The sequence below is a fragment of the Gastrolobium bilobum genome, unplaced genomic scaffold (genome assembly GCF_033153095.1).
Source record: "Gastrolobium bilobum isolate Gb01-03AN ecotype WA unplaced genomic scaffold, APGP_CSIRO_Gbil_v1 utg11727, whole genome shotgun sequence".
Classification (NCBI taxonomy): domain Eukaryota; kingdom Viridiplantae; phylum Streptophyta; class Magnoliopsida; order Fabales; family Fabaceae; genus Gastrolobium; species Gastrolobium bilobum.
Window position 1 is genome coordinate 33,352 of NW_026898251.1, and position 15,113 is coordinate 48,464.

Genomic DNA, 15,113 nt, shown 5'->3' on the forward strand with positions numbered 1-15,113 from the left:
AGAGTGGAGAAAGGAAAGAAGAAGTTCAAGAGGGCTTTGGTAGTTGTTGATCATGATATTTAAGGTTTGTCACAAGTTGATGACTACGATTTTCTGTCATTTCTGTTTGCAGACTGGTATGATTTCATTAGGTAAAAACAGTTTTCCTTTTTGCATTTCATACACTTCTGCTATTTAAAATGGGTTTTCGTTTTATCCTTTAACATAACACAACAAACTTTCCTACTCTCATAACATTTTGTGGGGTCCACACTTTTTAAAACAAAAAAATAAATAAAAAATTAAGGCACGCAAAACGAATCTCTATAACATTACACAATCACTTTTCCTACAACATAACTCTTATAAAACCCATTTAAAATACAGATAATTGGAGGACGAATCGATTCACAATTTCCTAGCACTATGAGGGGATCACATATACGTAAAACCATTGGGTTTCACTAGAACACAAAAAAAAAAAAAAAAAAAAAAAAACACCCTGAACTCTAGCAACGTCAAAACCAACGTTACAGATCAACAAGGGAGATAAATATCTTTCTTATCAAGAAACTTGCAGAATAATTGAGAACATCAGCTTTCATTAGATTGATACTTATCTCATTTAATAGAAAGGGCAAGCCATGATTCATATTTGGCTGGCACTGCATAGTTAGTTCTCCAAGGAAAAAAAAATGATCAAGTTCTTTTTACTCCACAGCAGGAAAGCTAAAATAATCAATTTCTTAAAACAAAAAAGATCTTAGCGGTTCACATGTACTGTAAGTAACCCCAGCAATATAAAAGAATTTATCAAATCTCTATAGATCAAACTAGGAAACTAGCTATAAGACCCCTTGATTGGTATCATCCATTCCCTCACCATGCTTTGATTCTTCATCATTTTGATGCTCAACATCATAAGTTGCATGGACACCAACAAATAAATAATATAAAAGCATTACAGCAGTGCAAATCAAGAACCTCCAGAAAGCCTGAGAACCTAAAGACCCCATGAGAAAAAGGTTGGTTCCAATAGACAATGAAGGCAGCCACGGAACCAGTGGAACACCCCAAACCTTTGGAGTCCTCAGCTTTGGAAGAAAACTCATTCCCAAAGTGGCCAAAAACCAAACAAAAGCAGCCACTGTATAGCCTACCCAACCCAGCTTGTCCGAGTTCCAAAGTGCAGCCCCAACAGCAGAAGAACCAATAATAACAAACAAGCACACAACAAGTCTAATCAAATCCTTCTTGGACGTGGTCTCTCTCACATAGTATCTCCTCACAAGCAATGCAACGGCCATAAGCATAAAAATGAAAAGAGTGCTAATAGAGAAAACACTAGACAGAACATCCAAACTAGAGAAAAGAGCAATAACAGAACTGAATATAGTTATCAACAGAGTGGCATTAACTGGGGTTCCTGTCTTGGGGTGAACTAGTGCAAAAAAAGGTGGAATCATATGTGACCTTGCAATCTGAGTCGTGTACCTAGCTTGCCCCATGGACCCCACAAGCAAGCTTGTGGTCATTCCCTTCAATGCACAAACACTCACAAGGTACTTAGCCCAAGTCATCCCAATCTGAGAAAAAGCAACAGAATAAGCAGCATCGACATCAATCTCAGTGTACTTCACCATCGTCACAAGTGCCAAAGCCATCAAGCAATAAATCACAGTGATCATGCTCATTGAACCAACCAAACCAATAGGTATATCCCTTGAAGGGTTCTTGGTCTCTTCAGACATTGTTGCCACCATGTCAAATCCAGTGTACGACCAATACACAACAGCAGCAGCACTGAAAACCCCCTTCGCCCCGTAAGGGAAAAACGGCACCAAGTTTGAGGTTTTTCCATGAACAAAACCAACCACAACGATGAACCCAATTACCAAAGTGGTAACAATAGAACTAAGCCAGGTTAATATGGAGGTATTTCTTGTTCCACTCATGGCAATGCCGTTTGTGATTACGAGAACAAAAACCGCCAAAGGATCCAGCATGTTGAATCCGGGTTTGAAGGAACTGACCCGGATCCGGAAGAAATCCGGGTCGTTTTTAACCATGCTGGCGAAGTAGGAAGACCAGGAGCGGCCGAGGCCGGCGGCGCCGACTAGGGCCTCGAGCAGGATGTTGCCGGCGGCTATGAAGGCCACGAAGTCGCCCAACTCAATTCTGAGATAGGAGAAGGAGCCGCCGGCGACGGGAACGTCGACGGCGAACTCGGTGTAGCAGAGGGCGGAGAGAAGAGCGGAGAACCCAGAAGCGGCGTAAGAGAGGACGATGGCCGGTCCAGCACCGAGGCGGGCCTCCTGGCCGGTGATGACGAAGATGCCGGAGCCGACGACGGAGCCGAAGGAGAGCCAAAGGAGGTCCCACCAGGTGAGGCAGCGATTCATACGGTTCTCGCTTGCTTGAGGGAGGACGAGGAGCTCATTGGAGTCGGTTGAGCGGTTGAGAAGGCGGTCCTTGAGGCGTGGACAGATGTTTATCAGGGCCGTCCGGTAGGATTTCGGGTTCTGGAAGGATGGCTCCGGGAAGAAATCTTGTTTGCTCCACCGCCAGTAGCTTCGGGCTGTGGCGGCGGAGGACGGTGGTGGAGGTGGTTCCATGGCCTTACTCAATGCCACGTAGGGAAAAGACAAGAATAGCTGACTTTTGAGAATTGAAGGACCACTGACAGCTGGGACTGATCAACTAACTGTATCACGAATAAATCTTCGGTAAGATCCGGTGCATCTCTACCAATAAAAATATTTCATATAAGTTAAAATTTCTTTTTTATGTCAAATTTTTCTTCTCTTCCGGTAATGCTTTTATTGATGTGATGCGCTGAATCTAAGTACAGTTATTATTGTTAAAATCTCGATTTAGCATTATGATTATACGTTTTTATGATTTTTTTTCATCAAAACGATTTTATTATTCTTCTAAACGATTTTACGATTTTTTTACATTACGATTTTGTATTTTATGATTTTTTAATCACCTTCTGATTTTGTATTATTCTTATTCATGTATCACACTACAAGAAAAAATGTTATCACCCATAAATTTATTATTAATACTTTTTTTAAAGTTTTATCTAGTAAATCTTTCATGAAACTAGAACAAAAGTAAAGAAAAAAAAATCGTAATGCATTGAGACTTGTTGCACGTCTTGATAAATTGTAATGTATTTGAACTTGAAACGGGCGCTAGTACAATTCATCTTCATTCTCCCCATGCTTACTAGTTACTACGTATATTCCGTATTTGGTAGATGATACTTTTAAGGATTTTCATAAAATTAAGGATGTTAATTTTATTTATTCATATTTGGTACCAGATTTTTAATTTTTTTTCAAAAATTTGATTTTTTTAGGATCTTATTTTGTGTATAAAATTTTCTGAAAAAAACATCCAAGAAGCAAGAAAATTTAACCCAACATTTCTCATAATATTTTCTCTTACCAAATAAATTTTTGGTAATATTTTCGAAAAACTTATTTTTCCACTATATTTCTATAAATCATGAGAGTAAAACAAAATTTCTCCTCTCCCAAACGTCCCCTTAGCTGATTAGGATTCAAATACTTTTCTTCACCAAGTTTCATTTGATTTTTTTTCTTTCCGTAGAAAATACTTTGCATATCTATGTTATTACCAAATATTTAATTATGTTCTTAAAATTTTAAAATTTTAAATAATCTTATATAATTGCGCCTGAATAATTATGCTATGTGCCCCAAAAATTAATATAATCTTATTTATTTCCCAATTTGAATTTATTTGATTCTTAATTTGTTACAATCTTGTTTCTCTCTCTCTAGCTGATTTCTTTCCTTAATTAGTGTGTAGCTAATTTATAGAGATTGTACCCTTCATCTAAACTCTAAAACTTTTAATCTTTGTATATTCAATATTGTACTAAATTTGTAGAAGTTAATATTATTTTAACTTGGTTTAATATTATTAGCGTGTCCCTGCTGAATGCATTTTTGGGGAGGGGGCTGAACCTTTACCCATCACTGCTCTCCCGCACTCCGGATTAGTCTCATAGCCGGCTCAAAGAGTCGAAGGTCGTGGGGATACCGGAGAGAGCCAACTCGCCTCAAAGAGGTAATTAGGGTTGGGTAACTCCAAAATATTATTAGTGTGTCTTCACACAAGTGACAATTATTATAATTACGTATTTAAGTTATTATTTAGAAATCCAAATACAAAAGTATTATGAATTTTAAACTTACAATTTAAGAACATAAGTCCTCATAGAGTATAACAAGATCTTGTTAGAATTGAAGTCCTTACAAAAGATATCAAGATCTCTGAGTAACAAAGTACTCACAGAGTATAACTAGATCTTCGAGCATCATAATACACAATGAAGTGTAACAAGATCTCTTAGCGACAAGTACTCATGGAGCAACTAGAGACTACCGAGGACCGGACAATAATGGAAAATAACAATTATATGTTCATTGGCCAAGAACTGGTAATCAAACAAGTCAGATATCTCATATACTTATCATATCCATGAATCAAGACATCACGAATACATATCATACAAAATCATATCATCAGAAATACATATTATACGTAGTCATATTGTCAGAAATACATATCATATAGTCATATATCATTACCTACATGAATGCCACTATAATAAGTATATAGTAGAACCATAATACAAATATGCAGATATACAAACCATGATCCCACTAGACCCTGTTGTTACTTGTACTTTAAGCAATTAATCCAAAGCTTCTCGAAATCTGATCTTCAAGCACTAGGTCACTTGCCTACAACCTAGTTTACCAACCAAATATAATCAACACCAACCAAGGTTTATGTCCAAGTGTTCAGCACCAAGTTCAACACTTGACATATTCATCAAATTTACAGAAATCAGAATTAGGTTGGTTCCATCAAATGCTTTCAGACTAAATACTTTCTTATCAAGTTAGACAAGTCAATTCGTGCCAAATCACAAGTTATACTAAATTAACCACAAGTCAAAGAATGGACCCAATAAGCTAGTTAGCTTTGAACACTAACACAAGTATGTATTTTTCACTTGTCATAATCCAAAGTCATAATCCAAAGTCCAACCTAATTTTAACCCATTTAATCACTTAATGGCCGAAACATACATCTCCAAAAGACTCATCAAAGAAGCTTCATACAAGGTAAGGTTGAATCACTATAACATACTTGAAATAGGCCACCAAAAAGCTTCCAATGATATTTAACAAGCTTCTAAGTCATTCATTCTCAATATGGTCGAATTTTACATGTTCAAAGCATTTTTTCAAGAATTTCTCAAATTTCATACAACTAATTCATGCTTCATTCAAACCTATCATATACAAGGAACATTAGGCACCATCTAAATCATCAAACAAGGTTTCCAATCACCCTTTTTATGTGATGGCCGAAATACCTATAATGAACAACTATGGATTTCTTTAAAACTTCAACTAGTTATTAATAGTGGCGGACCCAAGAAATTTTATTTATGAGTGCATAATTAGGGATGACCTCCCAAAAAATATTTGAATTTTTTTAAATGTATTAAAAAAATAAGGGATAGGATATTGTGACAACCAAGTAAAGTTACAACCAATGTTACTACCAATTAATCTCACCGTTAGATTGGTAGTAACGATCTGACGGTCATGATTTGTTCCTTATATAGCCTCTCTCTCCTCCCTTCTCTATCCCCCTTCTCTCTTACTATACTCTCTAACGCAGCAGCCGCCGCCGCCCATAGCCTCCGTCGCGCCGTCGCACTCTACAGCCTCTCTGCCTCCGCCACCATTGCCCATAGCCGCCGGTCGCCGCCGCTTGTAACCCTAATAACATAAGGCGATGCAGTTTTGATGCGGATAGACCTTCCCATTTTTTGTGTTCTGATTGCTCTTTTAATTTATTACAATATTCCATGTTCCAAAACTATAGTAGCTTTTTCACAGGAGAAGGGTTGTTCGTATTATAAAAAGTGCATTCTTTGTATTCAACGAGATACTCATCACAAGGGGATAGGTAACAAAAAATCAATCGCAACTCAGAGAAGGGAAGAGAGAGGGGTTATGGAAATCAATTAAATCAGAACCGTAGACTGCAGCAATAGAGTGCAGCGGTGCGACGGAGGCTATGGGCGGCAGCGGCGGCTACTGCGTTAGAGAGTATAGTCAGAGAGAAGAAGGAAAGAGAAGGGAGGAGAGAGGCTATATAAGGAACAAATCATGACTGTCGGATCGTTACTACCAATCTAACGGTGAGATTGATTGGTAGTAACATTGGTTGTAACTTTATTTGGTTGTCACAATATCCTATCCCAAAAAATAAAAGGAAATAAACAAGAAAAGAAAAGAAAACTTCAACTTAACATAAAAAAATATTAATCAAGAGTCAATTAAGTTGTTAAATTATTTGAGTATAAAGTTAAAATTGAGAGCGCATAATGTGTATTGATCATCGTCATTGGAGATATTTTTAGAGTAAAGTATTTTTTGAATACTCAACAAATATTACGGGGCCTAATTTAATCTCTTAGGGAAAAAAAGTCGACTCATAGTCCCTATAAAATTCATGTCAGTCCTTTTGAGGGTCTAAAATGGATCTTCTTTGAATTTCAGAGAGTCTACAATTTCGACTGACTCTGTTTATTTTGGAATTCAAAGAGACCACATATCGAATTTTTTTTAAGGGACTAAATTGAGTCCCATGATTTTTGTTGAGGACCCAAAAGTACTTTACTTTTTTTTTTTTCTAAAAATTTGTGTCTGCATTTGCACACGGTTGCACAAGTGCAGGTCCGCCCCTAGTTATTAACCATAATGAAACACCTCGTTCCCGACCAGTCATGTTATCATTGTTTATGATATTAAATATAGTTACAATCACATCAGTTCATTTAAAAATACGATAAAACTTTTTCTTTTTAAATACTATTTACAAAATCCTTACGTTTATAAAACGTCCGTATTCAACATTTTCCAAAAATGTGATCATAACTCAAAACTATTGCGGAATCATAAATACTATTGCTTAACATCCTACAACGTCTATTTTAAGTTGCTAAGTGGTTCCCATAAACCAACAAAGCACAATTACACATTTTGACATTTTACCTACTTGAGGTACATTTAGTTTTCTCAAAACTGCAAGTGGACTACAAGTTCATAAATTCTCATCTTTTGATATGTTGTTATACACTCTTTTACCTTTCCAACAAGGTGTCACATGCTCCAATTGGAGTTCTGTAGCTCAAGACACACTTGTCGTAAGTTAATTTCTTAAAACAGTAAAAACTGCATAATCGATTTTCTAACATCCTTCACCGCTTTTAAAATTTCAGTCGTATCACTTATTTTTCCCATCAAATTTCAATATTTTTTAATAAACACATCAAGCTTTAATTTGATATAGCATAAGCCTAATTTGGGTGAGAAATGAGAGAGATATGAATTTTGTAAAAACGAACACAAATGTTATAAAATACAGCGTGAACAAGTACAATTCACATTCAAATGAAGAATGGGCAGTTTTTACAATTCCAAATAACACCAAATTTTATGAACATGTAGGGGACATCCTAAGATTCAAAATAAGATATGGTGCGTCTTATTTGGACCACTGTGGAGAGAGTTATGGTCTCTCAAAGTTAGTGTAAAATCAATCTATTTTCTAGAAAATTCAACATGGTCTCCTTTGTTTTTATAACTTTTTCTCATTTTATACAAGTGTGTTCCAATACTAAAAAATGATACCTAATAGACCAAAAGGGGTGGCATCCAAATGATCAATATATCTTGGTGCACTTACAATCCACAACATCCATTAATACATATTATGTCTCTTTACTCAAATTATCAATTCCTCTCATTATCTTTCATACACAATACCCCATTTATCATTCATTATTATTAAATATCATCAATAATTAAAATAGGCCTAAAGTCCTTCCATCACATACATCAACATTTTCCACACACAAGATCCTTCAATGATACATTTAGGATTACAACAACTAGATAAATACAACTATTACATACAAGACCAACGTTCATGCACTAAGTCAATGATACAAAATAAGCAACTAATATGTGCATCAAAATAATATCTCAAAATGTCAAGTAAATCTTCATACACTTCTATATACATGTCAAAATACTTCATATGCTTGTATCCACACTAAGTGGGCTTCTTACTCAAAGCTTTTCCAGCAGCACTAGTGATACCTGAAAAAAGAGTCTCATAACGCGAGGTGAGATTTGACAATCTCAGTAAACCACTAGTTCTGGAGGATCACTCCATCCAATGGCTCACTCAAATGCGCAAACAGAGATAATATGCATATAACATATTATACCATCAAACAATTAAAAATCAACTGGGTACAAATTCAAGAACATCCATCAGAGATATTGTTCAAGGACCCCATCATATATTATAAATGTGAAAAGTGTCTATCCACTTCCAAATTTCGTTCTGAATCCAAATCCAACATTATTTTCACTATATGAAAAAAGGGAGCTTAGCAGTAAAGTTTTTTTTTTTTTGGGTAAGGATGTGTTGTGAAGAAGAGGTTAAAAGGCAGCCATATGATTTTGGGGATCTAGGTCAGAACTTGCAACTTCCTTGGATGCTAAGTTTAGAGCAATTTAGATATAATGATGGAAGATGAAATTATTGATTGGTGGTTGTGAGGGAGATTTTAGAGCAAGAGTGGGAATCTTTCATGCATAGCTTAATTCTGTGAGGTAATACCATGCTTTATGAAATCAATAAGACACATTATTAAAACAATCATAAAGCAACAAGAACATATAGAAAGAAAAAGAATTTATACTCATCATAGCAACTCATCAAAATGACATAAATGTGCTTATTTCAAGTTATTCTTTTTGTTTTTCTTAGTCCTTCAATCACTCTGCTTCAACGTGCTTTCATTCCTTTCTTTTTCTCTCCTTCAATCACTGTAGTTCAGTGTTTTAGGTTTCTCTTTCTACTTAGTCTCTCCTTATTTTGAGAAAAAAAAAGTAGACCTTTCTCCTAATAGTAGAAGCTATATTGATGAATCAAAGTATTGTCCGTGAGAAAAAAAATTCCCTTAATCTTTTCCCTGCCTTAGATTTATAGATCATTAAACAATATGGTGTCATTTTTTCTCTTTATTTCCTTTCTTGTGTTTCTTATTCATTCCTTGATTTTCTCCACCTTCACTTCTCAAATGCTAAACCAATTTTGGCGTTAGTTTATTTCTCTTCTGATTATCCTTGTGCAAAGTTCACAAGACAATTTCCTTTTCAAATTTCATTTATTTTTCGCCCTTCTGCCTCTTTGGATTGCATCTTTATTTTTTGTCCAAAGTATACAATTGAGAGGAGCTTCGATAAGAGAATTCTTGAAAAACTACTATTTTCAACAAAAAAATCCTAATAAACCACGTGCATCTTCTTGGGGAGACAATTCTGTTCGGGGCGAGTCTAAGATTAAGGCTTTAAATCCCTCTCAAAGATTAGTATTAAGGAGGATCAAACACATGCTCTTATCCCTACATGTTAAGCTCTCATGCCAACTACGCTACCATCGTTTGGTATAGTTTTCAACTCTTATTTAATATCCCTTCTTTTTTATCTTTTAATATACCCTTATAGGTCCACCCACGACTTTAGCTAAGACTTCTCCATATCTGTAGCTCATGAGGTCTTTACCTTGCATCCAAATACAAGTAGATAAGTCGTGCTAGTCTTACCCGAGATCACATATCCCCATTCTCAGTGTCTCTAGACTAGGAACATAAAATTAGGAATAAACATGCAGTATCCTTGAATCCTCATGATCGTGATCTCATCACTGATACTCAAGAGATACCTATTTTATTCCAAGGGGTTTATCCAGTTACTCATATAAATATTAATAGTAATATTGAGACAAAATATGAAAAAGGATAAATAGTGCTTTTCTTTGCGACAATATAAAAGGTCTACATATGTCCTAATCTAATCAAAGGATTGTCTATAGGACATCCATATACTAACAAGCTCCCACTTGGCCTAGAGCCAATCAGACCTAAGTCGTATACCCAAAGCCTCATAATGACTATCATGTTTTCTCTGAGAAACAGCCTTTGTCAGAGAATCGGCCAGGTTATTATCTGTGGGAACATAATCCATCTTTACATCCATCCTATCAATGATTTCTCTAATCAGGTGATATCTGCGGAGCACGTGCTTAGATCTTTGATGAGACCTAGGTTCCTTTGACTGCGCAATGGCTCCAGTGTTGTCGCACAGCAACCGTATGGGCTCATCCACGCTTGGAACCACCCTAAGTTCAGATATGAACTTCTTGATCCACACGGCCTCCTTAGCCGCTTCTGAAGCAGCTATATATTCAGCTTCTGTCGTTGAATCTGCTGTTGTCTCCTGCTTGGAACTCTTCCAAGATACTGCCCCACCATTTAAGGTGAATACGAACCCTGACTGTGACTTGCAGTCATCTTTGTCACTCTGAAAACTGGCATCAGTGAACCCTTTCACTGTTAGCTCATCAACCCCACCATAGACCAGAAACACATCCTTAGTTCTTCTTAAGTACTTAAGGATGGTCTTGACTGCCGTCCAGTGACCCTCTCCAGGGTCCGACTGGTATCTGCTCGTAATGCTTAAAGCATATGAGACATCTGATCTCGTACATATCATGTCATACATGATGGATCCAATAGCCGAAGCGTATGGAATTCCACTCATGCGATCCTTCTCAGCCTGTGACTTAGGACACATGGCCTTTGAAAGATGTACCACATGACTGACGGGAAGAAAACCCCTTTTCGACCCTTCCATGCTAAACCTCTTTAGCATCTTGTCAATATAAGTGGATTGAGATAAACCCAGCAACCTGTTTGATCTATCTCTATAGATTTTTATACCAAGTATAAAGGCCGCCTCTCCCAAATCCTTCATGGTGAAGCCTTTTGAAAGCCACTCTTTCGTTGTTTGTAATGTGGGGATGTCATTTCCTATTAATAATATCTCATCTACATAAAGTACTAGGAAGACGATATTACTCCCACTAACCTTCTTGTAAACACAAGGTTCATCCTCGTTCTTGATAAAACCGTTACTCTTAACGACTTCATCAAAACGAATATTCCAACTCATTGATGCTTGCTTTAGCCTATATATCGACCTTTGAAGTTTGCATACCATATGCTCCTGATCTTTGATTTCAAAGCCTTCAGGTTGTGCCATGTACACATCCTCCTTCAAGAACCCATTCAAGAAGGCGGTCTTGACATCCATTTGCCAAATTTCATAGTCGTGATATGCCGCTATTGCAAGCATGATCCTAATAGATTTGATCATGGCAACAGGTGAGAAAATCTCATCATAGTCAACTCATTGTCTTTGACGATACCCTTTCGCAACCAACCTAGTTTTGTAGGTCTGAACGTTGCCATCTGCATCAGTCTTTCTTTTAAAGACCCATTTGTTACCAATAGGAACTATTCCTTGCGGTTTAGGAACCAAGGTCCATACCTTGTTTTGATACATCGAATCCATTTCAGATTCCATGGCTTCAAGCCATCTAGAAGAGTCAACATCCTTGACTGCCTCTTCGTAGTTACTTGGTTCATCATCCTCGACGGTTTGCTGATTCTCAATCACAAACCCATACCTCTCTGGTGGATGGATGCCCCTCGTTGACCTGCGGAGTTGTGTGTTTACTTCTCCATTGGAGAACGTCGCCTGCAGAGCAGACTTGGGTTCCTCAATCTGTTCATGTGGTTCTTGAACTTCTTCAAGATCAATCTTACTCCCACTGGCTCCTTGAGAGATCAAATCCTTCTCAAGGAACTCAGCATTCTTTGACACAAACACTTTGTGTTCATCCATGGAGTAAAAGTAGTATCCCTTAATACCTTTGGGATACCCCACAAATAGACATTTAGTACTCTTAGCACTAAGCTTGTATGATGCCAACGCTTTGACATAAGCTGGCGATCCCCATACCCTTAGGTAACTCAGGTTGGGTCTCTTACCATTCCATATCTCATATGGTGTGGTCTGAACAGATTTAGACGGTATCCTATTTAGAAGTTATGCCGCTGTGTCTAAGGCATATCCCCAAAACGATTTTGGAAGTTGAGTCTCACTCATCATAGACCTGACCATGTCTAACAAGGTCCTGTTTCTCCTTTCGGAGACACCATTTTGGTGTGGTGTGTAAGGTGTAGTACAACATATTGCAGATATGAGAACCTGCAACATATTGCAGATATGAGAACCACAACCGGTATCCAATACCCATGAAGTCAGATTAGCACAAGAATAATTTATCTCAATCATGAAAGTACCTGAGGCAGAAGCATCACCATGCTTCTTGTCCTTCACACTCTTCAGGTAGTCTGGACAATTCCTCTTCCAATGGCCTTTCTTGCCACAATGGAAGCACTCAGCATCGCCTTCGTCCTTGGATGCTTTCTTACCCTTCTTGTTGCCCTTCTTCTTCTTGGATTTTCCTTTGGGCTTAAGGGAGTCACCTTTAGCAGGCTCCTTACCCTTACCCTTGGCCTTGCTAGGCCCACCAATCAGAAGAGCTTGTGTCATATCCTTCTTGATAGACACTTCAGCAGTTGTTAACATACTTAACAATTCAGGCAAGCTCAAAAGCATCCCATGCATGTTATAATTCATTATGAATTGACTGAAGGAAGGTGGAAGTGAGGCCAGGACTAAGTCATTACTCAGTTCGGCATCCATCAAGAAGCCTAGATTTCCTAGCTTCTCAATCAGCCCGATTATCTTAAGAACATGGCTGCTAACAGACATGTTCTCAGACATCCTGCAAGAGAACAGTTCTCTAGAGGCCTCATACCTCTCATGCCTGCCTTTAACGTCATACAACTCCTTGAGATGTAAGACAATAGAGGGAGCATCCATATGCTCATGCTGCTTTTGCAGTTCAGGCGACATGGATGCCAACATGATACATACTGCCATCGTATCGTCATCCATGTGTTGTTTGTGGGCCTCAAAATCATATTCCGCGAACCTATCTTCCCCTTCCCTAAGAGCTACGGGTAATGCACCATCAAGAACGTAGGCAATCTTTTCAGCCCTAAGAACAATTCTCAGGTTCCGATACCAGTCCATAAAGTTTGAACCGGTCAGTTTATTCGTATCAAGTATTGAACGCAGTGACAGTGGATTAGTCATACTAAAAACTGAAAAAAAATGTAAAGAAATATTAATTAATATATTGTCGTGTTACAATTTATTAAAGACTTTAAATAAATTGCCCCTCCCACTATTTTATCTAAGTCAATGACCCTTACCATTTGACTTAGGGTTAATCTACTTTTAGATTTTACCTTAGTGAGATTAAGAGTGCGATTATTTATTTTAACCCTCGTCTGAGACCGCAAGATTAATTTAAATAATGGGTTGATCCTAATCAACAGTATCTCATACCCTCTCTTAACATTAGGTTGACAACTCCTTATCACTTAGTGGTGCATCTCATGCAACCAACCTAGCATTATTACCCTAAGCCCATAAGCCCGGCTGGGCCTGCAACTTATGCCTCAGTTAAGCATTAACTAGCACCCTAAGTGTCTAACACTTCTAATACTACTCTTACTCAACTAAAAAATATTGGTGGTGGGAGGTAATCATATGCTTAATAATTTATTCCTTTTAAGGGTTCCTTTTATTTAAGGATTTTATTAGGTCTCATCAAACGCATTAATATATTATCATGCTAGTCGTAACCTATGTCATACATCTATCGGTTTAGACTAGTCGAAATTGGACGTGCATAATAATCATACAAACGCGATTTGTCCAATTCATGCATACTAGACGTCATAAGCAATAAAGCATACATATCGTGATGCACTATCTCATGCATGCTAGTCATACAAGACATACATGCTAATAAAACAATTTATTTTGAGATAGTCATGGTGCTCGATCTTTTGTTCATCTTGCTTCTCAAGCCACGGCTTCTTGTCGTCTATACGCCACTAGCCTAAATTCTCTAATTACAATTAAAGAAACTCCAAAACATTTTGGAGGGACAAAATTTAAAATACAAAATTTAAAAATCAAATTACAACTCTAATTTAAAGAGCAAAAATTACACATTAATTTTAAAATTCGAAATTTAAACTTCGGGCAACATGACCATCCCCTTCCTCTTTTGCACCTGAAATGTTAGACAACTCACAAGTACAAAATATTATCATATAATATGTTTTTCACATATGTCTTGATATTTAACAATTAAACATCAAAACAAAAAATTAAAATTAAAATTTTCTTAGATTTCTCAATTGGCCGAATTATATACAACCATTGATATAACTCAAATTTTATTGACTCTTTCTCAAAGAACATAAAATTTAAACCATGCATGTAGCCATCTACACTTGATGACCGAACCATATACTAATGTATATGAGATTAATTTTTGAAAAATTTTATTACATGCTTTTCTCATGAAACAATTCATGAAAAATAAGAAAGCAATCAAGGTGTTCAAAACACCTTTCATGGTCGAACTCCACCTTTCAAAAAGGTGTTTCCTTTTAAAACTTTCATAAAGAAAAGAATGATAACCATGAATACATATGGATATATGAACACAGCAATCAAATTAAGATGTTCATAAAAAAAAAAACAAAAACAAAACTTTAACCGTTTAAAGTATTGTAAATTAAAATCCATACATAAAAATTGAATCTTTAACTCTTTAAAGAAATTTTAACCGTGAGAAACAGGTTCACAAACAAGGTACCATCACCCGTCTATGGTAAAGTAACCGGGCTCTGATACCACTTGAAAGTAGAATTGGCCTTGAAGGCCGAAACATGCGTGAGGGAAAAACAAAAATTTTCGCAAGCGGAACACACATGCATATCAAGATACATACTTTAAGACGTATGTCATACCTTGTTCGTGAAAACTCAAGATGATCAAGGTAGGTCTGAAGGGTTCAGACCCTTGAACGTTGATCCACACCACCCGCGTCTAGATACAGGAACTCCTTCCAGTAAGACTGCCGATTAACTGCTCATTAAGTACACAAGAGGAGCCTTTTAAGTTTCAAAAACAAATCAGATTTTTCTCCCAAAAATC

The 15,113-nt window shown here is 36.9% G+C and overlaps 1 protein-coding gene across 1 annotated transcript; it reads right to left on the reverse strand.

Moving 5' to 3' along the window:
• Positions 1 to 643: 643 nt before the first annotated feature.
• Positions 644 to 2,579, reverse strand: LOC133314226 (cationic amino acid transporter 8, vacuolar). The gene has a single exon (XM_061515666.1). The coding sequence runs from the start codon at positions 2,379 to 2,381 to the stop codon at positions 825 to 827; it is 1,557 nt and encodes a 518-aa protein (XP_061371650.1). The 5' UTR covers positions 2,382 to 2,579; the 3' UTR covers positions 644 to 824.
• Positions 2,580 to 15,113: the final 12,534 nt, after the last annotated feature.